This window comes from Peromyscus californicus, unplaced genomic scaffold, assembly GCF_007827085.1.
Source record: "Peromyscus californicus insignis strain IS unplaced genomic scaffold, ASM782708v3 Scaffold_2__1_contigs__length_46816999, whole genome shotgun sequence".
NCBI lineage: Eukaryota > Metazoa > Chordata > Mammalia > Rodentia > Cricetidae > Peromyscus > Peromyscus californicus.
Window position 1 is genome coordinate 14,851,292 of NW_026294540.1, and position 21,775 is coordinate 14,873,066.

Consider the following 21,775-nt stretch of genomic DNA (forward strand, 5'->3'; position numbering starts at 1 on the left):
TGGTGCACGCCTTTAATTCTAACACTTGGGAGGCTGAAGCAGGTGGATCTCTGTGAGTTTGAGGCCAGCCTGGTCTACACAGAAAGCTCCAGAACAGCAAGAGATACATAAAGAGATTTTGTCTCTGAATGAATGAATAAATAAAATGAAAACTAAACAAACAAACAACCTCCCCAATCTTTATTTTATGTATCAACATACAGCATCAAACTTAGTAAGAATTACCTGGGCTGCGTAGGTAACTGCCTCGAGCTGCAACGCGGAGAGCCAGCCATTATCAATGGTCTCTTCAGAGATGGAGGTTTTGTACCAAACATCAGGAGGAGTGACACTGGACAAAGAACTAGTCTCCACTACTGCATCAGGGTGACGCAGGCCAAGCTTTACTAAACAAAAATGTTAGAATGTCTCATTTCAATAATTCTAGTAACACTTCCAATCTTATGACAGAGAAAATAGTAGCCACTCATTTTGAGCTTATAATACAGTTACTAACTGAAATGTACTACTCACATTTGACCAAAATGACCTAAGCACACAGTTTCTGAGACTGATGATGAAATCATCTAGTTTAAAGCAGACCTCATGCACAGAGCAGAGGCAGGCAGGTTTATGTTCCCGGACAATCCCTATATACCTCTAGTCTCATCTACCATGACTGATGAGGTGTACTAATATCTTAATTGTTTAAGAGACGATTAAGTTCTAGAGGTTTTGACAAAAACCTAAAGACATACATTTTATTGGCATGTACTCTGCATAGGTCTCTGCATGACCCATTTCTTCCTCATCTTCTTCTTCCGGTTCATCTTCCTCTTTAACAACAGGAACCTTCTGTAACACAAAATACAACCAATCTTAAGTCTAGAGACAAAGGGCCAGAGCCTATGGGACCTTTTTCCAACCTGCCAATACAAGGTACCAGCTGCACATTCTGTGAAATTTCAGTTCCTGCCTGCCTGTCCAAAGGGAGACAGCAACAAGGGCAACCAACACACCAAGGAGCCACCACAGGGTTCTACTCCCTCCAGCTACCATCTACAACTACTCTGTCCCTCAATTCCTATAACCTCTCTCCAATCTCAGCCCCTCTTCAATCCAGGACATGAAAGAACAAGGAGTATGGGGACAAGAGGTGGGTCACCCCAAAGCACAAGATATCAAACCAAGATTTTGTTTTGTTTTGTTTTTCGAGACAGGGTTTCTCTGTGTAGCTTTGCGCCGTTCCTGGATCTCGCTCTGTAGACCAGGCTGGCCTCGAACTCACGGAGATCCGCCTGGCTCTGCCTCCCGAGTGCTGGGATTAAAGGTGTGCGCCACCACCGCCCGGCCAAACCAAGATTTTACAGAATATAAAAATATTAACAAAAATTATGTTCTGGCAATTTTTCCTTCTCATTGTAAATATTCCTCAAATCATATTATCTGTCTGCCTTTCTTCCTGCCCATCTACCTTAAACCAGAGGAAGAGGCCTGTCTTCCTCTAGCGTGTATTTATAACCTCGATCCCTCCACAGAACTCAATTGTCCATTGCCATGTCTTCTGTATGCCCTGAATCACTGACCTGTAAGCAGAACCAGCAGCTCTTTGGTGCCTGTTAGTTTATGCTTCCTTATGAATCCCTGTCCGTCCATCACACCCTTCCTCCATAAAGCCTACAGAGTCAGAGTGCTGATAGTATCCCTTCCTCATAACCCATAGCCTTTACTGTACCTTTTTTTCCTCAGTTTTAAAGGCATGTGCCACCACACTCTATCTACATTGTACCTTTCGATGTCCCTATACAATTCCTTAAATCTAGATGGTACCAAATATTATGTCTGCTGAAAGAGAACTCATGAAGGAAAGTCCTTTCAGACACTCACTGCATACACACTGCCATCTAGAAACATTATCTGATGAACCTGACCTAAGGCACACAGCACTTCCACAATTAAGGAAAAAAATATTTGAACAACTCATCCAGATCACTGCATAGCTCCTAACTGTCCATTTATTTGGGTTCCACCAAGTTACCAAAGGTTTAAGGCTAATTCCATGCTGTCATTTTTCCTGACCAGGTAGATGAACAAAAAAGGTCAGCCCTGCAAGCAACACCACTGCCATGAAAGATACAGTTTTTGTAATTATTAGCCTACTTCCATTCAACAAGTTTTCTGAGGATTTCTCTAAAGCAATTTTCCGCCCAGTAACTTCTATATTACATAGAAATATCAATATACCATTGAAAACTCACCATGGTGGGGGAAAAACTCCTCATTTTCATGTCATTTATCCATATCCTTGCTACTTCTTTATTAGAAGATTCTTTTTTTACTGCACCATTACTGACATCAGCTGCAGGAAGAGAAGTGGATTGAAATTTACAAGTCTCAATTTCTTTTCCTCTAGTTTAAAAATTCAGCAATTTATTCATTTCAAAAAACAAACAGTATCTGCTGGTTAATAGTGATGAACACCTTTGATCCCAGCTCTCAGGAGGCAAAGGCAAGAGGATCTCTATGAGTTCAAGGCCAGTCTCATCGACAAGGCAAGTTCCAGGATAGCCAGGGCTAAACAGAGAAACCTTGTCTCAAAAACAAACAAAAAAAAACCCCAAAAAGCTGGTTATGGTGGTGACAGGAGGATCCCTGAGACTCACTGGCTAGCCAGACTAGCCTAGCCTGTCTGATGAGTTCTATAATAGGACAGTAGGAAACACCTACCTCCCTGGGGAGAGAGGGGGCTGGTAGACAGGGCACACATAGATAGGCACAGGCATAGTAAGATGCTTGGGCCTGCCCTACCATGCACCTTTCACTTCTCTTCTTAGCCCGAGCCCTTCTCAGAAATACAACAGGTTCACTATCTTTCTTTAGTATAACATGAGCGCCTAGAGGGCAAGTTTTTCCCCCAGCAACACCTTAAAGTCCAGACAGGAGTTGGAACAATACACACATTAGGTATTTATTGTTTCAAAGACTGTAAAACCCACATTCTTAAACTGGATGGTGGTGGCAAGCACCTTTAATCCCAGCACTTGGGAGGCAATGGCAGTCTGATCTACAGAGTTCCAAGACAACCAAGGCTACACAAGAGAAACCATCTTGGGGGGAAAGAGGGGACAGGGGAACCAAAAAACAATCCCAACCAAAAGCAGAGTTGGAGAGAGGGCTCAGCAGTTAAGAGAGATTACTGCTCTTGCAAAGGACCAAGGTTCATTTCCTAGCACCTACAAGGCAGCTCACAAGAAACCAACTCCAGTTCCAGTGAAATCTGATGCCCTCTTCTGGACTCCATGGGTATTTCATGCACAAGGTACATACATATATATGTACTCAAGACACACACTCAGAAAAAAATATTAAAGAAAACATCCAAAACCACTTGTGAAACACACACATAGAAAACAAAATGGTTTGTGAAAGACATAAGGTTCAAACCGCTGTAAACAACTTACTAGCAGCAGTTGCAACTGGCTGAGCAATGTTGGCAGGTGGCTTCAGTTTCATGAGTTCATTTAGACTATTATTTTTCAGTAAATCCTTCAACTGAACCTGGTCTTTAGAAGGAGCAGGGGGCAGGGCATTTCGTACTGCTGGTGCTGAGACTGAAGGGCGAGTGTTTGCCGTGGTCTGGATAAACTTGGTTAAAGTGATGGTTTGCCTATTGGTTGTTGCAGGTGGCGTTTTAGTCATTACAATTGTAGAGCCCAGGGTTGGAAGTTGATTGATTTGATTCAGCACAAAGGTTGTAGTGGATGGAGGCTGCTGCTAGAAAAGAAGAAACACTTCACACACTCAATCTAACTTTGACAGTCTGCATTGGAAACCTAGTAATCCACTTAGCAATCTAAAACAGATGCTGGATAGAGGACTCAAAAGGGAAAGCTGTAAGCACGAGAACCTTCTATCTCCAGAACACAGAACTCATGACCATCAGGCAGTCATGCACATCTGTAACCCCAGTGCTCTGACAGTGACATGGAAGGCAGAGAGAGACCCTGTCTCCAACATGGTGAGAAGTGACAACTGTCCTCTGACCACATGCCTGCTGTGGCATGTAAGAGCCCAGAGTCAACATCCACACAATCTAAACTTTATTCTATTCCTGCTTAATTACGGTACTTTAATCCTAATTTAATGATTAGCTATAAATTATCAGGTTAAAAACACAACAATCAGGAAAGAGTGTACTAGTAATTTGACACTTTAATACAGGCATTAAAGAACATATAAATTATAATGGAAAGCTATCCCAAGCTAGCTGTGACTTAGTAACTCTAATAGGCCTAGCAACAGAAAAAAAAATTCTAGGCAACACTGACAACCAGGCAGACAAGTCTAGGTAAATCATATAAACCACTCAAGACCTAAGTTTTCCTGAGTTCAATTTTCATTTTACTTATTTTTTAAAGATTTCTATTGTCACCCATCTTTAATCCCAGCACTTGGAAGGCAGAGGCAAGTGGATCTCCTGGTTTGAGACCAGCTTGGTCTACAGGGTGAGTTCCAGGATAGCCAGGGCTACCCAGAGAAGCCCATTCTTGAAAAAACAAAGATTTCTATTATCATTTTTCTTTTAATCTGTATGGATAGGGTATGTGCAGGTACTTACGGGGGCTGGAGGCACCAGACCCTCCCTGAGCTGGAGTTGCAGGCACCTGAGAGCTGCCTGCCCCATATGGGCGGCTCTAGTAAGAGTTAACTGCTGAGTTGTCACTCAAGCTCTTTGAAGCCAACTTGCTGCTAACGCTGCCTTTCTTTTAACTAAAAACATAAACAAAAACCTTTCCATTTGTTCCGCAAAATCATTTTACTGAGTGGCAAACGTGTGGGAGTAAAAGGACAAGGTGAGGGATCCCGGCTCCTTGGAATGCTTGGGTCTTGCGGCATGGCAACACATATCTTTCCCACTGACCCATCTCAAAAGTCCAACACTGTCTTTCCTGTTCCAAGCTGTTTGTTATCATAGAGGTTATGCTATATCTTAGAGTCTAAAAAGATAAACAGTCGTATGGGGATTTAGCTCAATGGTAGAGCGCTGGCCTAGCAAGTGCAAGGCCCTACCTGGGTTCAGTCCTCAGCTCTGGAAAAAAGATAAAACAGTCAGGTGAACATGAAACACTGGTAATAAGGTGGTTACTATCAACAGTCTAAGACAAAGCCACACGACCCTCCCTCCTTTACCCCCCTATTTATTTATTTATTTATTTATTTATTTATTTATTTATTTATTTATTTGGTTTTTCAAGACAGAGTTTCTCTATGTAGCTCTGGCTGTCCCGGAACTCAGAGATCCGCCTGCCTTTGCCTCCCAAGTGCTGGGATTAAAGGTGTGTGCCACCACCGCCCAGTGTCACACACCATTTGTGTTGTTAGGGAGGAGGTGGAGTGAGAAGAGAACAGGGAGGAGAAAAGAAAAAGAAAAAGCTGAGTGCGTGGCTCAGGACTGTGACAGCCACACATGGCAAAGAGACACAGAATGTGCAGAAGTTGAGCTCAAAGCCAACATGGACTACATGAAACCCTATCTCAAAAACTTAAAAAGTGAAATAAAATACAGCCAACTTGAAAATGCTACGTCTGTGGCTTTAAGGTTACTGAGTATTTCTGTATATCATTGGTGTGTGTTTGTCCTTGTGGTGCTGGGGGTCATCCCAGGGTCAGGCACCTACAAGGCAAGTCCTCTACCACTAAGCTACGACTCTAGCTCCTTTCTATAACTTTCAATAAAATCTTCTAGACTGCTATTTACCACTTTTAAACCAACAATACAAACTGACAAATTTTAACCAGTTCGACCATAATCTTTTGGATCATGTTGATATTGGCTATATTTGAGGTAAGGTCCAAAGAACTCTATATGTAAAGCACAATTAATCACATCAAAGTTACTGACAAAAGCCAAGGTACCAAACACTGAAAATAATGAGATAACACGTACATTCAATCTTCATTTCACCAATTTTGTTGTTGTTGTTAGTGATTTACAATACACTAGTGTTCTCTGGTACATAGGGAAATCAAAGCTAGCCAGGGCTAAAGATCTTATTTCAAATAAATAGTTCTATTTTTGCTACCACCCTAAGCCATTTTAGAAGTAACACCAAATCTGAGTGGCTCTTACCCTCACATTTAATAGTGCAGCAGGAGTAGACACTGCCTCTGGTTCTTGTTTAACAGGAACTGCTGCTTCTGTCTCCAAACCTAGATCTAATGCACTAAGTGGCATTGACTAGAGAGAAAATAACAGAGAAAGGATGGACAGCAGTGAATTCTGTTCCAAGAACAAGAGTTGCATTTATTTTATTAAAGAAACAACTTTAGAGCTGGATTCTACCTGAGGGGTAGAACACTTGACTAGCCTGCAGAGTCCTTGGCTCAGACCCCAGTACCATATACACGAAGTCAAGGTTTACAATCAAACAGTTTGTACAATCACTACATCAGTTATAACAAAATATTGGTCAGCATACAATCTCCACAAAACTACACTAATATCAGAACTTTATTTTTGCAAATGTAAAGAGAGAAGTCATAAAAAAGGTCCCAATGAAGACCAAAGGCAGCTATGAAAAAAATTAATACTCTTCCTATATGAATGCTAAGCAATAGGAAAAACAATGTCTTGGTTTTGATGCAAATAGTATCTACTTCATTAATAAAAACAGTGTAAAAACATTCATATGTCATCTTTAAAGTTAAGGTTTATTGCTGGGAGGTGGTGGTGCACATCTTTAGTCTCAGCACTCGGGAAGGGAGAGGCAGGTGGAGCCTGGTCCATAAAGCAGGTTTTAGGACAGCCAGAGCTACATAGAGAAACCCTGTTAAGAACCACCCCTCAAAAAAAAATTAACGTTTAATATCTTTTTCTAAAATGTCAATTAAACAGCTGAGGCTGTACATCAGCAGAAAAGTGCTTGCCTAGCAGCACAAGTCCCAGGGTTCAATCCTCAACACCACCAATAGGAAAAAAAAAAACAAAACACTGCTAATAATAAATGACAATGGAAATTGCAAATTCAGAGGGAATTCTGGAGGATCTGGAGAACTATTACCTGTTGAACTGAAGGGGGAGTAGGAGTTGCAAGTCCGGCATCTCCACCATCAACATCAAAGAGGTCATTCGGACTAATCCCACTCTCGCTCAAGGCAGCAAGCAGTAAATCTTGCCCCGGTTCCACCATCTTTAGAACAAAGTGAAAAATATTAACTCTCTTCTAGACACAAGCAAGTCAACATTTTCTATCAGAGCTGGTCATTCAGTATTTTTGAAGAACCTGCTACATGTTGGAAAAAGATGAAAGTCTCTGATCCCAGAAACTTCACACTAAAATTAAAGGACACAGAAGCACAGCATTCAGAGCAAGAGTCTCTTTTACTCCTTCTGACTAAGATCAAGTTAAGAGTGTATGCCTAAAACACTATGAAGCTAGGCATAGTAAGTACACACCTTTAATCCCAGTACTCAGGAGGCAGCAGAGGCAGGCTGCTTTCTGTGAGTCTGAGGCCACCTGGTCTACACAGCAAGTTCCAAAACATCTAGGACTACAAATAAAATAAAAACACACTATGATGTCAAAGGAGGCAAAAGTGAACTGTGCACCAGTTCCTAGGTAGATAACAATACTGAGTACAGGGGAAGAAATAATCAGGAAGACAAGTGTCTTCTAAACACTGCATTCTAACGAACTCTAAGTTCACACACCAGGGGCCTGCACGTGAGGGGGTTATGATCTGTGGCCTCACTCCTCCTTCTCCAGTGATGATACAGGCCACTACAGGGTTTTCAGATTCAGGACAGCCCGGAACAAGAGTGCTTATGTAGAAAGATTACTGACGGCAGTGTGAAAGCAAACGGGGGACTGGAGAGAGCAGACTCAGGAGGACATCCACTTAACAGGCACGGGGACTGCAGTGGCTGGGAGAAGGAAGACAACTGTGTCCCAAGATACTCAGCAGAGACTCTAGAGGTTTCAAACTGAACCCGGGGGCCTGGAGACATGGCTCAAGGGTTAAGAGCACTTGTCACTCTTCCAAAGGACCTGGATTCAATTACTAACGCTCACATTATTGCTCACAACTGTATCTCCAGTTAAAGGGGATCCAACACCCTCTTCTGGCTTCCCAGAGCAATGCACATGGTACACCCACATGCACACAGGCAAAACACCTATACACATAAATTAAAAAATTTTAAACACCTCTAATTTAAATTTTTCTAAATTACACATACATTCTTGTGAGAAGTTTTTCCCAGGAAACAAATCTGTATCATATAAGCAATATACCTCAACTGTGTGATGCAATGATGCATCGGTGACATCCCACGAGAAGAGGGTTAGCCAAGCACCAAAGCTGCAACCTAATATACAGCAACTTTTCAAGAAACTTAAGAAAGCAGGGGGCTAGAGAGATGGCTCAAAGGTTAAGAGCACTTGCTGCTTTGGCAGAGGACCAGGGTCTGGTTCTCAGCACCCTAGCATGGTGGTGCTAGGATTAAAGGAGTGTACCACCATGACTGGCCTCACTTGAGCTTTTTAACTGGTTTCTTAACAACAAACACTGAAAGTACAAAAAATGTGGAAGGAAAGAACTGTTTGATATTCATACAAGAAAAGATGCCCAGAGCTACATAGCACATGATCAGAGCTCACCTTAACCTACACTTTAGAGATCACAGTACAGTGTTTTAGCCATTCCAAAGAAGCATATGCAACTTTTACCTGTCAACTAAAATTAAATGGACTTGAGAGTAAAGTTCAGAGATCATATCTAGCATACATAAATAAGGCTTGGAACTCCACTCAGGAGGCAGAGACAGGTGGACCTTTGAGTTTGAGGCCAGCCTGGTCTACAGAGTTTCAGGACAGTCTGGGCTACAAAGAGGACTCTGCCTATAAATAAATAAATAAATAGAGAGAGAGAGAGAGAGAGAGAGAGAGAGAGAGAGAGAGAGAGAGAGAGAGAGAGAGAAATAGATAAAAATAAATTTAAAAAAATCTAAAAAGTCCTGGCCCAGCATTAAAAAAAAAAAAGGAAGGAACATAGTGTGAGACTCTTTTGACCTCACTAGGAACTTTTTCATGAGGGAATCTCTCTATGGAGCTTTCCAGGCAGTTAAGCAAACATTTTCTAGTCGTTCTGTTCTGCAGGAAGCAAGAGAACAAGACGGAGCACTTACCCATTCTCTAACTGCATTAAGCAGCTTTTAGTATTTAATCATATCCCATAGGTAACAGACTCACACAACTTCAGTGCTAAATGGAGAAAGCCCTTAAAAGTCACACTGGCCAATCTTTTATAAAAGCAGCTTCATCCTAAAGTCAGGGGAGACATTTTCACAATACAAATCCAAAACACTGCTGCATGTAGGAACTGTCACTGTGTCGACCAAGGAGTTCACACTTCAGGTGACATCTGCCATGCAGCAATCTAACAAGCCCAACAATTACCAAAGAATCATCAACTGCAAATGGACAACCAAAAAGTTTCACTTTTGCCAAAAGTACATCTGAAAGCATTCATGGAGAGGCAGGTGTAAGGAGCATGTGTAGAAACTGTGTACTACTTTGGCAGGGAATCCTGAGAAGCAATGTCACCCAAAAGGGCAGAAAGTACAGCACCCACTAACACCAACACTTATCAGCAGGGATGAGACAGAGACCTAGAGCTAGCTCTTCATGGGTCTGAGCAGATGCAAGGGACATCATCTGCAAAGCAAGAGATCAGAAAGAACAGACGTTCAAACTCACTAGTGCTCTAATATAGTCGAGTTAAAAAACCAAAACAAATATAACCCTCAACTCAACTCAGTTTCTTCATCTTCAGACAGGACTAAGAAGAACTAACTTCTGGAGGTATCTGAATATGTGAGTGAGTGATTGAATATGGGGGGACGCGGGGGACACAACCTGGAGTGAATGTTTGCAGTTGGCTTTTACCTGTTCTGTTCTTTTCTTTTGACAAAGTTTCACTATATGTAGCCTAGGCTGGCCTTGAAGTCAAAATCCTCCTGCATACTGTGATTACAGTTGTATGCTAAGTCTTAATTTTTTTTTTGGTTTTTCGAGACAGGGTTTCTCTGTGTAGCTTTGCGCCTTTCCTGGGACTCACTTGGTAGCCCGGGCTGGCCTCGAACTCACAGAGATCCGCCTGGCTCTGCCTCCCGAGTGCTGGGATTAAAGGCGTGCGCCACCACCGCCGGGCCTTAATTTTTTTATTTTATTAATGAGTAGTATATAGTGGCACATGCCTATAACCCCAGCACCCAGGAGGTAGAGACAGGCAGACCTCTGAGTTTAAAGCCAGTCTTGTCTACAAAATTAGTTCCAGACTAGCCAGGGCTGTTACACAGAAAAACCCTGTCCCAAAAATACAAAACAAGACAGAATTATTTTTATTAATGGTCAGGCACAGTGGTGAATGCCTTTAATTCTAATACTTGGCAGGCAGAGGCAGGCCAATACGCACGCACGCACGCACGCACGCACGCACGCACGCACGCACGCACGCACGCACGTAGGGGGTAGGACACGTGTGGATGTAAATGAAAACAGTCAGCTCTGTTACCTTTACAGTGGGATCCATTTCAGGTTGTGAAGCTTTTGCAGGAAGCACCTTTACTAAGCCATCTCCCTGGCCCTTAACTATTATTTTGATAATCCTGAGTATATGAAAAGATCTCTCTTCTTTCATATAACTGCTACACCACTGTACTTCCCAGACTACAAACTTAGGGTTTCTATGCTGTGAAGAGACATCAAGACCAGGGCAACTCTTATTAAGGAAAACATTTAATTGGAATGGCTTACAGTTTCAGAGGTTCAGTCTATTACCATCATGGTGGGGAGCATGGCCGCATGTGGAAGACATGGTGCTGGAGAAGTAGCTGAGATCCTACATATTGAAGGCATCAAAGTCAACTGAGACACTGGGCAGTGTCCTGAGCATAGGAAACCTCAAAGCCCACCCACAGTGGCACACTTCCTCTAATAAGGCCATACTCACTCCAACAAAGCCACACCTCCTAATAGTACCACTCCCTATGAACTTATAGGGGCCAATTACATTCAAACTACCACACCACCCAATAATTCATTTCTAAAATAGTTATATAAAGGGCTGAGAGATTGCTGAGTGGTTATGATCATAACTGCTCTTGCAGAGGACCTGCAGTTTGATTCGCAGCACCCACACAGTGGCTCATAGCCATCTGTAACTCCAGTTCCAGGGGAATCCAACACCTTCTTCTGGCTTTCTAGGGTACCAGGCACACACGTGGTATACATACATATATGCAGACAAACATCCATACATATAAAATAATTAAAATTTTTAAATCTTTTTAGCCAGGTGCCTTTAGGTCCAGCATCTGGAAGGCAGAGGCAGGCAGATCTATGTGAGTTCAAGTCCAGCCTGGTTTACAGAGTGAGTTCCCAAACAGCCAGCACTACAAAGAGTAACCCTATCTTGAAAAACCAAAACCAAAACCAAAACCAAAACAAACAAAAACTTTAAAAAAAAATTAGTTCTACAAAATACTATTTAAGTGTCTCACATCTAGTTTGTGCAGATAATCAGTTCTAAAGGGAATAGACAGTTATTTCCAACTGTACATAGATAGTATAATTCAGCAAGTATGGGCATGGTGGGGAAGGTCTTTAGACCAGCACTCAGGAGGCAGAGGGGTGGGGGTGGGGGTTGGTCTATGAATTCGAGGCCAGCCAGGACTACAGAGTTCCAGGACAGCTGGGGCTACCCAGACACCCTGTCTCAAAAAAACAACCAGTTTTTTTGAAACTCTTATTCTTAAATAGCATAGGGGCCCAGGGCGGCGGTGGTGCACGCCTTTAATCCCAGCACTTGGGAGGCAAAGCCAGGCGGATCTCTGTGAGTTCGAGGCCAGCCTGGTCTACAGAGCAAGATCCAGGACAGGCACCAAAAGCACACAGAGTAACCCTGTCTGGAAAAACCAACCAAACAAACAAAAAGCATAGGGGCACCTGGTAGCACAGGCCTAGAACCCTAGCTACACAAGAGGCTGAGACGAGACAGATCCCCTACTCAAACCAGGCTGGCCAGTCTGCAGGTTTTAGTAAAAGCCTCTTTCAAAATAAACATCTCTGCCAGGCGGTGGTGGTGGTGCACACCTTTAATCCCAGCACTAGGGAGGCAAAGCCGGGTGAATCTTTGTGAGTTCGAGTCCAGCCTGGTCTACAAAGTGAGATCCAGGACAGGCTCCAAAGCTATACAGAAAAACCTTGTCTCAAAAAAACAAAAAACAAAACAAACAAACAAAATAAACATCTCAAAAAGGTCTGTGGGCATTTCTCAGTGCTAAAGAGGCTGGCTAGCATGACCAAGTTCCTAAATTCAAATCACAGAAAGAAGACTGGCAGACAGACACAGAAACAGACACACACACAGCCCACTTCCAAAGCATGCCTGATTCAAGACGCAGCTTCAGTTCTACATCAGACCAGACTGAAGACTGACTAAATTTGAAGAAGCCTTCAATCCCAGCACCTGCAAAGCGGTGGTAGAAGGATAAGACATCCAAGTTAATGTTCAACTATAAAAGGAGTTCATGGCTAACCCAAGGCACAGATAACCCTGAAAAACATAAACAGAGCCAAGTGTGATGGTGCACGCCTTTAATCTCAGCACTTGGGAGGCAGAGGCAGGTGATCTCTTAAGTTCGAGGCCAGCCTGGTCAACAAAGTGAGTTCTAAGACAGCCAGGGACTTTTCACCTCAGCACTCAGGAGGCAGAGGTAGGCAGATCTCTTAAGGCCAGCCTGGTCTACAGAGTGAGTTCCAGGACAGTCAGGGCTATGTAGAGAACTTGTCTACCAAAAAAAAAAAAAAAATTCTGGAAAAGGGAAAGCAAAATTCTTTATCACCAATACCTCAAATTCAACTGACTGATATTCTTTTTTGGTTAAGTTTTTTGAGTCAGAGTGTCATGTGGCTCAGGGTGACCTTGAATTCCTAATCCTGAATATAGCCCCCCAGTGCTAGGATTACAGTCACACACTCTGATACCTTTAATATTTTTTATGAAAAAAATATTATGAATAATATTATGAAAATATTATGAAAAAGGTTTTTCTTTTCATCCTCAGCATAACCCTAGAGTATCCTCCTGTAGGAGCTAAAGCCTAGAGAGAGGAAGACTGTACCAAAGTAACAAGAACACAAGCTTAGAGTCCAATTCTTTTTTTTTTTTTTTTTTTTTTTTTTTTTTTTTTTTGGGTTTTTCGAGACAGGGTTTCTCTGAGTAGCTTTGCGCCTTTTCCTGGAACTCACTTGGTAGCCCAGGCTGGCCTCGAACTCACAGAGATCCGCCTGGCTCTGCCTCCCAAGTGCTGGGATTAAAGGCGTGTGCCACCACCGCCCGGCTTAGAGTCCAATTCTAAACCCAGGAGACCAATACCCCAACTTCTCCACAATCCTGCCTTCCCACCCCACTATGTGGTGTCCATATATCAACAGGCTCCACATTCCTGAAGTTCAATGTGGAAGTTCAATGTAGCATGTGAATCCTACACATGTAAACCCAGCACTGAGCCAGTTGGTCTACGCAGGAACTTCCAAGGCAGCCAGGGCCATATAGTGAGACCTTGTCTCAAAAAGGCTTCAACAGAAAAATACTGCATGAACATGTAAGACTGTTTACTGGGTAATTATTACAATATCTCCTCATATATCACATACACCTATAAGGCATTAAAAACAATCTGGAGAGCCGGGCAGTGGTGGCGCACGCCTTTAATCCCAGCCCTCGGGAGGCAGAGCCCGGTGGATCTCTGTGAGTTCGAGGCCAGCCTGGTCTACAGAGCGAGATCCAGGACAGGCACCAAAACAACACAGAGAAAGAAACCCTGTCTCAAAAAACAAAAACAAAAAACAAAGAATAATCTGGAGATGAATAAGGGCCTGCCTACCTTACATGCAAATGTGACACTACTACAAATGGGACTTAAGTGCCTATAGACTTTTGCTAGTTTCCTGGATCTTGAACTGATCCCCTATCTGTGGTTGACAATTTAATAGGGGCTAACTGTCAAAGTAGCTTACAGTATTATAGTCAACATAATCAAGTATTTCAGTATAGAGAACCATTCCAAAACACACAGGTATTTCAAAAGCAAGCATTTTATGAGATTTTGTGTTTTATGCACTAGCATTATTAGGTCACAAACATTTCTTACTGTAGGATATAAGAAAACCTCCTGGAAATAGTTTTCTGCTTTGTTATACCCCAACAAATAAGTTTATCTGATATGTTCTGAGCCACCTTTCACTCTTGACTTCCTGCTCTTCAAGAACCCTTCCATTAGCTGGGTAGTGGTGGCACATGCCTTTAATCCCAGCACTCGGGAGGCAGAGGCAGCAGCTCTCTTTGAGTTCAAGGCCAGCCTGGTCTGCAGAGTGAGTCCCAGGACAACCAGAGCTGTTACACAGAGAAAGCCTGTCTTGAAAAACCAAAAAAGAAAAACAAAAAAACAAAACCCTTCCATTCATAAAATGTTCTGTGGTATCTCAACCATTGTCCTAAAGTTGGACAAATTCAAAACTTATCAAAGTGGATCTGTCAATCAGCATATAAAAACCAGTCATTTTAGTTAGTAGTTTTCTATTTAAAAGCAAAAACTCTCAGAAACTGTCTGTACATGAACTTTTAAAAGATTATATAGCCAGGCATAATGGTGCACACCTTTAAACTCAGCACTTAGGAGGCAGGGGCAGGAAGATCTCTGTAAGCCAATCTGATCTACATAGTGAGTTCCAGGACAGCCAGAGCTGTGTATCGAGAGACCCTGTCTTGGAAAAATAAAATAATAATAATAATAATTACATTCATTGGAGAGGAGGAGACGGGTGCACAGTGCTCCCATGGCCCCCCATGTGTGGAGGTCAGAAGGCAGCTTGTTCTCTCCTTCCCCATGTGAATCCCAGGAATCAAACTCATGTAGTCAGACTTAGTAGCAAGTGTTTTAACTCACTGGCATCTTTAGATGAACCTTAAATGTAAGCAAGCAAAGCTTGGGGGCCTACTGTACCTCGTGACAGACTACTTGGTAGGACCAGACCAGTGTATTCTTGCCCTTGGCAGGGGGCAAGCCTCAACTCAAGTTCAACTTAAACACAGAAAAGCACCAAAAACACATCTACACACAGAAGAGGTCTTTGAAGCACAACTTTTCTAAAGCACATAAAAGACTGGACATAACAGTGCAAGCCTGCAATCCCATCATCGGGGAGGTTGTGACAAGATAAGATCTTGGTTTGGAGGCTAGCCTGGCTACAGAGTGAAATTATAAGGAGTCAGTCTCAAAAAACAAAACCCTAAAAAAATAAAAGCTTAGAATCACCATTCTCAGCTGGACAGTGGTACACTGGACTATAATACCAGCACTCGAAAGACCGAGGCAGGTGATCTCTGTGAGTTCACAGCCAATCTGGTCTACAGGGTGAGTTCTAGGACAAGCCGGGTATACACAGAGAAACCCTGTCTCAAAAAGCCAAAATGACCCACACCGTATCAGCCACTTTTAAGTAGTACTTCAAAGAATTTAAGACATATAAGAGTGCTTAACACATAACATTATTCAATAAACCAATAAACATAGGCTCTCTTTTTCAACATTTATACAGCAACTAAATTGAAGCTGGATTTAAAATTCTGAAGGGAGTTGCACGGAATCAAGTTAAACTGCAAGTCGAAGCCAGAAGAAAGAAGTCTTCTCCCATCAGCTGGAAATACTATATAAAGATGGAAATTAACGTTCCTGCACTATCAATATTAATGTCCCACTGAAGTCACCAGAGGCAAATGCCGTCTCATCCTAGAAATTCTGTGTAAATACATCGTTTGCACAACGATTCTTTCCCCAATGCTTATGAAAATCAACCCTGACTTTGGGGCATTAAGACTGTTAACCGGTAGAACTCTATGCAAATGCTAAATAAGTTGACCCGCTCTAGGACACTTTGAGTTTGACAGTTCGCTGGCCCCTCCCGGATGATTCTTTAGAAGCCTTCTTCCACCTTTAATTCTCAAAGTCTAGAGAATATGAACATTTTACTCAACATACATGGCAAACATTCGACGTTTAAAGGTCAAAGGGGACCCGTTTTTAGCCTTCCCTCAACACGTGTTCAGCACAAACTTCCGGGTGCCGTTACAATTGGCTGCGCAATTCAATGGATTAAAACGATGCTTTCTTGGGTTCTCATTTTATCTCCAACCTTCCCCCCCTCGCGCACGCTTCTCAACCAGCGACTCCCCCGAACAAAAGCATCCCACAGTAAACGGAGCAATCACATAAAAAGAGCTTACTAAATGAGAGCATCAAGTTAGTGGCCCGCAAACATTAACCAAACTGAAGCACAAAGCCGGGACAGAAAGGGGAGGAGCTGGATGCCGGGGTCAGGAAAGCAACAATCACACGGGTTCGGACAAATCCAAGGCTTCGGAGCGGCGGAGCTCATCCCACGCCACTCCCGGGAAAACACCAGCAGACACTGCTTTGAGGAACTTGGGTGCTCACTACATCCAACACTGCTAAGGTGAACAGATGCCCAACCGCCATCGCTCACCTCATGGACTCTATTCGGAGTCTGAAGCCGAACTCACTTCAGGGATAGGCAAACCCACCACGGCGAGACGTGAAGGTGTCCCCCACGTGTTCCACACACCCCACCCGCCAGGGATCGAGGTCCAGGAAGGGCGTCCCGGTGCCTCCCTCGCGCCTCCCGAAATCGGGAGCAATGGGCCGGAGAGACGCGAGCAGGGTCTCCGCCTGACTTTCGCCACCCGTCTCGGGTCCGTGAGAGGGGAGAAGGCGAAGGAGGCGATCCCCCGTGGAGTCAGCGTGCGCAGGGCCGGGCTGCCCGGCCTCGGAGCTGCTCTCCGGCACGGGACAGCGGGACTCCCACAGAGCCGGCGCTTGCCTGGCAGAGGACGCCGGAACCAACGGGGCGGCCGGCGGGATGAGAACGAGCAGCGGGCGAGAGACGCCCGGACAGCCGTGAAGTGGCCGCCTCCCCCCCCCCACACACACACCGCCACAACCGGCCCCACACGGACCCCGAGGAGCGCTGGTGGGAGTGGGAGGCTGTCCGGACGGACGAGCGTGGAAGGAGAAAAGGGCCGAGGGAAGGACTTACTTTCCCCGCCGGAGCCGACGCCGGAATACCTTCTCCCGGTCCGTGAGCGCGTGAGGAGCCGGAGGCAACAGGAGCGGAGGCGGCGGCGGCGGCGGCGGCGGCGGCAGAAGCAGCGTCCGGCTCTGCCTACCTCCCCGCCGCCATCTTGACGCCCCTCCTCCCAACCCCCCGCCCCGCAGGAAGAGGGGGCGGGGCGACGGATCAGGTGCCGCGCGCACGCAGCGCGCGCCACGCCCCACGTGACTTCCCCCCCCCATTCCCATCCCTTCTCCGCCCCGCCTCCTTCCTAGGTGAAGGAAGCTGCCTCCCCCCCCCAACCCCCCCATCTTGACCACCCCCTCTGCCTTCGCCAAACAAAACCGGATTCCGCCAGGTCCCGCTACCCTGGTACCAGTGATGGGATCCCAGAGAATTCCGGAACCCAAACGGTCCATTACCGCGGCTCCGGGGTGGGCGAAGGGTGAGGGGGCCGGGTTTCCGAGAAGGGGGAGGGGGCAAGGCGAAGGCGGCCTAAGACAGTCACGTGCCCGCTGCTTCCGCCGCCGCCGCCGCCGAGTGAGACCTCGCGAGAATACCGTTTCCCCACCCGTTCTGTTCCGCGGGCTGTCGGGAAGAAGGTCGCCTTCCTCCGGGTGCCACCAGGAGGTCAGCCCGTGCGTCTGCGCGCATGCGCCCCACACCTGCCCTCGTAGTCGGCAGTAGAGCCCCGGGGCTATTTTCAGAATCTTGGCAGTGGGTAGCTACGATCCGTCGAGCCCTTGTGGAGTTTCTGTCACTGGACGAGCTCCTCATAGAGCATGCTAGAAACAAGGAATATTAACGTAGTCATTGCTTTGGAGCTCGCTTGAGCTTCACTGAACTTCATTGACTCGGAAACCGCAGTGAGTCCCTGGGCTCGTCCACGGTCATTATCTCAAGTAGAACGGTGCCGGAAGGTCCTGATTCCAGACTCTTCACACACGCCCTGGCACCTGCATCCACCATTGCTCTCCATTAACGATTGCTGCATACCAGATTGTGGCCCTTCCCTTGTTCATTTTCATGTTTTCATTATTCTTAAGTGGCCTAACAGACTTACTCATTAACTTCTCGCTCACCCTTTTGCAAAGTCTTTCTGAGAAAGCGGCTTGACTCCGTTACTTGGGTGATAGGCAGGCCTGGTCGATTATTACCCCCTTATGGCGGAGCAACTTTTTCGCCCTGTGCTGAAAACAAACTGTGCACTCATGTTTTGACAGTTGAGGTTAAAGTGTGTGAACTCAGCCAGACAGTGGTGATGCTTTAATGCCAGCACTTGGGAAACAGAGGTAGGCTGATCCATGAGTTCGAGGCCAGCCTAGTCTACAAAGAAGTTCCAGTAGCTACAAAGAGAAAAATGTGTGAGCTCTTCCAGACAATTATGGGCATGTGTTCTAATTTGCTTTTCTATTGCTATGATAAAAACAATCACCAAGGCCGGGCGGTGGTGGCGCACGCCTTTAATCCCAGCACTCGGGAGGCAGAGGCCGGCGAATCTCTGTGAGTTCGAGGCCAGCCTGGGCTACCAAGTGAGTTCCAGGAAAGGCGCAATGCTACACAGAGAAACCCTGTCTCGAAAAACCAAAAAAAAAAAAAAAAAAAAAAAAAAAAAAAAAACAATCACCAAAACCGAATAGGGGAAGAAAGGTTTATTTCATCTTAACATTTTACAGTCCATCATCCAGGCCGGCCAAGGCAGTTTCTGTTTGTCGCTCTGTAGCCCAGGCTGGCCTTGAACTCACAGAGATCTGCCTGGCTCTGCCTCCCGAGTGCTGGGAGTTTCTTGAAGTAGAAACTGAAGCATAGATTCTACAGGAGTTCAGCTGCTTACTGACTTGCTTTCTTATACAGCCCAGAGCCACAGTGGGCTGGGCTCTCCTACAAAATGCCCCGAGGGTTGGGGATTTAGCTCAGTGGTAGAGTGCTTGCCTAGCAAGCGCAGGGCCCTGGGTTTGATCCTCAGCTCCGAATTGAAAAAAAAAAAAAAAAAAAGAAAATGCCCCACAGAGTTCCTTATAGACCACTCTGTTGGAGGCAATTCCTGAATTGAGATGGTCCTTTTGCCAAGTATGTCTAAGCTTAGGTCAAGTTAGCAAAAACTATGATAGTGGGAAAGCATATATAGCATTAATAATTATTTTGACTTTGTATGCATACATTTGTATTATATCTATGTGTTTTGTTTCGGTTGGTTGGTTTGTTTTTTTGAGACAGGGTTTCACAGTATAGCCCTGGCTGTTCTGGAACTCCCTCTGTAGACAGGCTGGCCTTGAACTCATACAGATCTGCCTGCCTCTGCCTCCCATGTGCTGGGATTAAAGGTGTGTGACACCTGGGAGAGATGGCTCAGAGGTTAAGAGCACTGACTGCTCTTCCAGAGGTTCAATTCCCAGCAATCACGTGGTGGCTCACAACCATCTATAGTGGGATCTGGTGCCTCTTCTGGCCTGCAGGCATACATGCAGGCAGAACACTGTATACATAATGAATAAATCTTTAAAAAAAAATTTTTTAAAGTGTGTGACACCACTACCTGGCCTCTATATTTGTGTTCTTATCTATAGGAACCAAAGAATTCGGGCTGCAGAGATGGCTCAGAGGTTAAGAGCATTGACTGCTCTTACAGAGGTCCTGAGTTCAATCCTGGACAACCACATGGAGGCTCACAACGATTTGTAATGAGATCTGGCTCCCTCTTCTGGCACACAGGCATACATGCAAGCAGAACACTGTATACATAATAATAAATAAATAAACAAATCTTAAAAAAAAAAAAGACAGTAAGAAAACAAGTGAAAAATTGTAAGACCAGTATGTGCACCGCCGCCGCCGCCGCCGCCGCCGCCGCCGCCGCCGCCGCCGCCGCCGCCGCCGCCGCCCAACTGCTAACCCATATTCTTGACTGGGTATGAATATAAGTGCTGGGACTGACCTGAGTGGGCCCTTACACACTCAAGCTAAGCACACTACCACTGAGCTGTACCTCCAGCCCTCTTTTTACTTTATTGTTGTTGTTTGTTTTGTTTTTGTGGGGTTTTTGTTTTGTTTGTGGGGTTTGGTTTTTTGTTGTTACTTGTTTTGGGTTTTTTTTTTTGGTTTTTTTGTTGTTTTTTGGGGGGGTTGTTTGCTTGTTTGTTTGTTTTGAGACAGGGTTTCTCTGTGTAGCCCTGGCTGTCCTGGAACTCGCTCTGTAGACCAGACTGGCCTCGAACTCACAGAGACCCACTTGTCTCTGCTTCCTAAGTGCTGGGATTAAAGGCATGTGACACCGTGCTGGCTGACATTATTTTTTAATTATGTTTACTGAGGGGGGAGTAATGTACACAGAGTGCAGGTGTCTCCAGAAGAATCAGAACTCGGGAGCTGGAGTCGCAGGTAGTTGGGAGATGCCTGACAGGGGTACGAGGAATTGAACTCAAGTCCTCTGGGAAAGCAGTGTATGTTTCTAACCACTGAGCAGTATCTCCAGTCCACCTCTTTTTACCTTTGAGACAAGTTCTGACTAAGACTGACAGGTTAACTTGGAAGTCGCTCTATATCCTGGCCTTAAACTTAGGCTGGCCTTAAACTTGCAACCAGCCTGCCCCGGCCTGCCAAGTCACTCTCCTTTTTTTTTTTTGAAGACAAGGTTTCGGTAACTTTCCTGTGCTGGCATTGAACTCTTTGCCTGGAATCCTCTCCCCCCATCGACCCAAGTAGCTGCAATGACAGGCTTATGCCAACCAAACCTGGCTCTGGACAGGGTTTCTAGTCCTGGCTGTCCTGGAACTCACAACCATCTGTCTGCCCTTGCCTCCCGAATGCTGGGATTAAAAGCGGCATGCATCACCTTGCCCAGCATGGCTCTGTATTTCTCAGGTCCGCTTTTTAGCTTATGTGTAAATGAGAGCACATGGTATGAATGGTTGTGTGCCTGATTTGTTTTCACATCTGGGACTGCATCCCAGTGTGTCTCAAACGACACAGGTGCAATCCTCATGGCAGTATTCCTTTTGTTGTTTAGATAGTGCCTCATGTACCCTAGGCGGGACCCAAACTCTCCTTGTAGCTGTGGGTGGCCTTGAACTCTTCATCTACTGCCTCCACCTCCCAAGTGGCTGAGATAGCAGGTATGGACCCCTTCGATTGTCCACGCCATGTTTTCATCGTCCAGTCACCCACTGATGAACCCCGAGCTTAATTCCACATCTTGGCTTTAATGAACAGTACCACAATCATGCTAGTGCAGATATCTCTTCAACACATGGCAATTCCTTTGTCTAGATCTCTGGTCATGGGATTGTACTGTTCCTACTGTTTTTTTTTTTTGTTTGTTTGTTTTTTTGAGGTACCTCCATACTTACGTAGACTCATGGAAGGTCTATATCAATTTTTATTCTGATCAACAATATATGAAAGATGTAGACTAGATTAACTGTGGTGGAAAACCTGAATTAGATATGGGCTTCACCATTCCATTGACTGAGGTCCTGGATTACCTCGGTGAGAAAAAGCTACTATGCACAAGCACTCATCACTCTCTGCTACCTGACTGGGCATGCACTGCGACCAGCCAATGCTCCCGATGCCCTGCCTTCCCCACCCTGATGAACTAACTA

At 45.0% G+C, this 21,775-nt stretch overlaps 1 protein-coding gene across 4 annotated transcripts in view; it reads right to left on the minus strand.

Annotated features, from left to right (window-relative positions):
* Positions 1-17,296, minus strand: part of Sbno1 (strawberry notch homolog 1) — a 54,717-nt gene extending 37,421 nt beyond the window's left edge. Inside the window, exons 1-7 of one of the 4 annotated variants that reach the window (XM_052755429.1) lie at positions 17,160-17,296; positions 7,041-7,169; positions 6,110-6,217; positions 3,441-3,750; positions 2,238-2,338; positions 738-834; positions 226-386 (exon numbers count right to left, since the gene is read on the minus strand). In XM_052755429.1, the coding sequence (XP_052611389.1) occupies positions 226-386; positions 738-834; positions 2,238-2,338; positions 3,441-3,750; positions 6,110-6,217; positions 7,041-7,169 (906 nt within the window). In that variant the 5' untranslated portion in view covers positions 17,160-17,296. Of the gene's footprint in view, positions 1-225; positions 387-737; positions 835-2,237; positions 2,339-3,440; positions 3,754-6,109; positions 6,218-7,040; positions 7,170-17,159 lie in introns of all 4 variants that reach the window. The other 3 variants (XM_052755428.1, XM_052755432.1, XM_052755431.1) reach the window with 3 other exon arrangements.
* Positions 17,297-21,775: the final 4,479 nt, after the last annotated feature.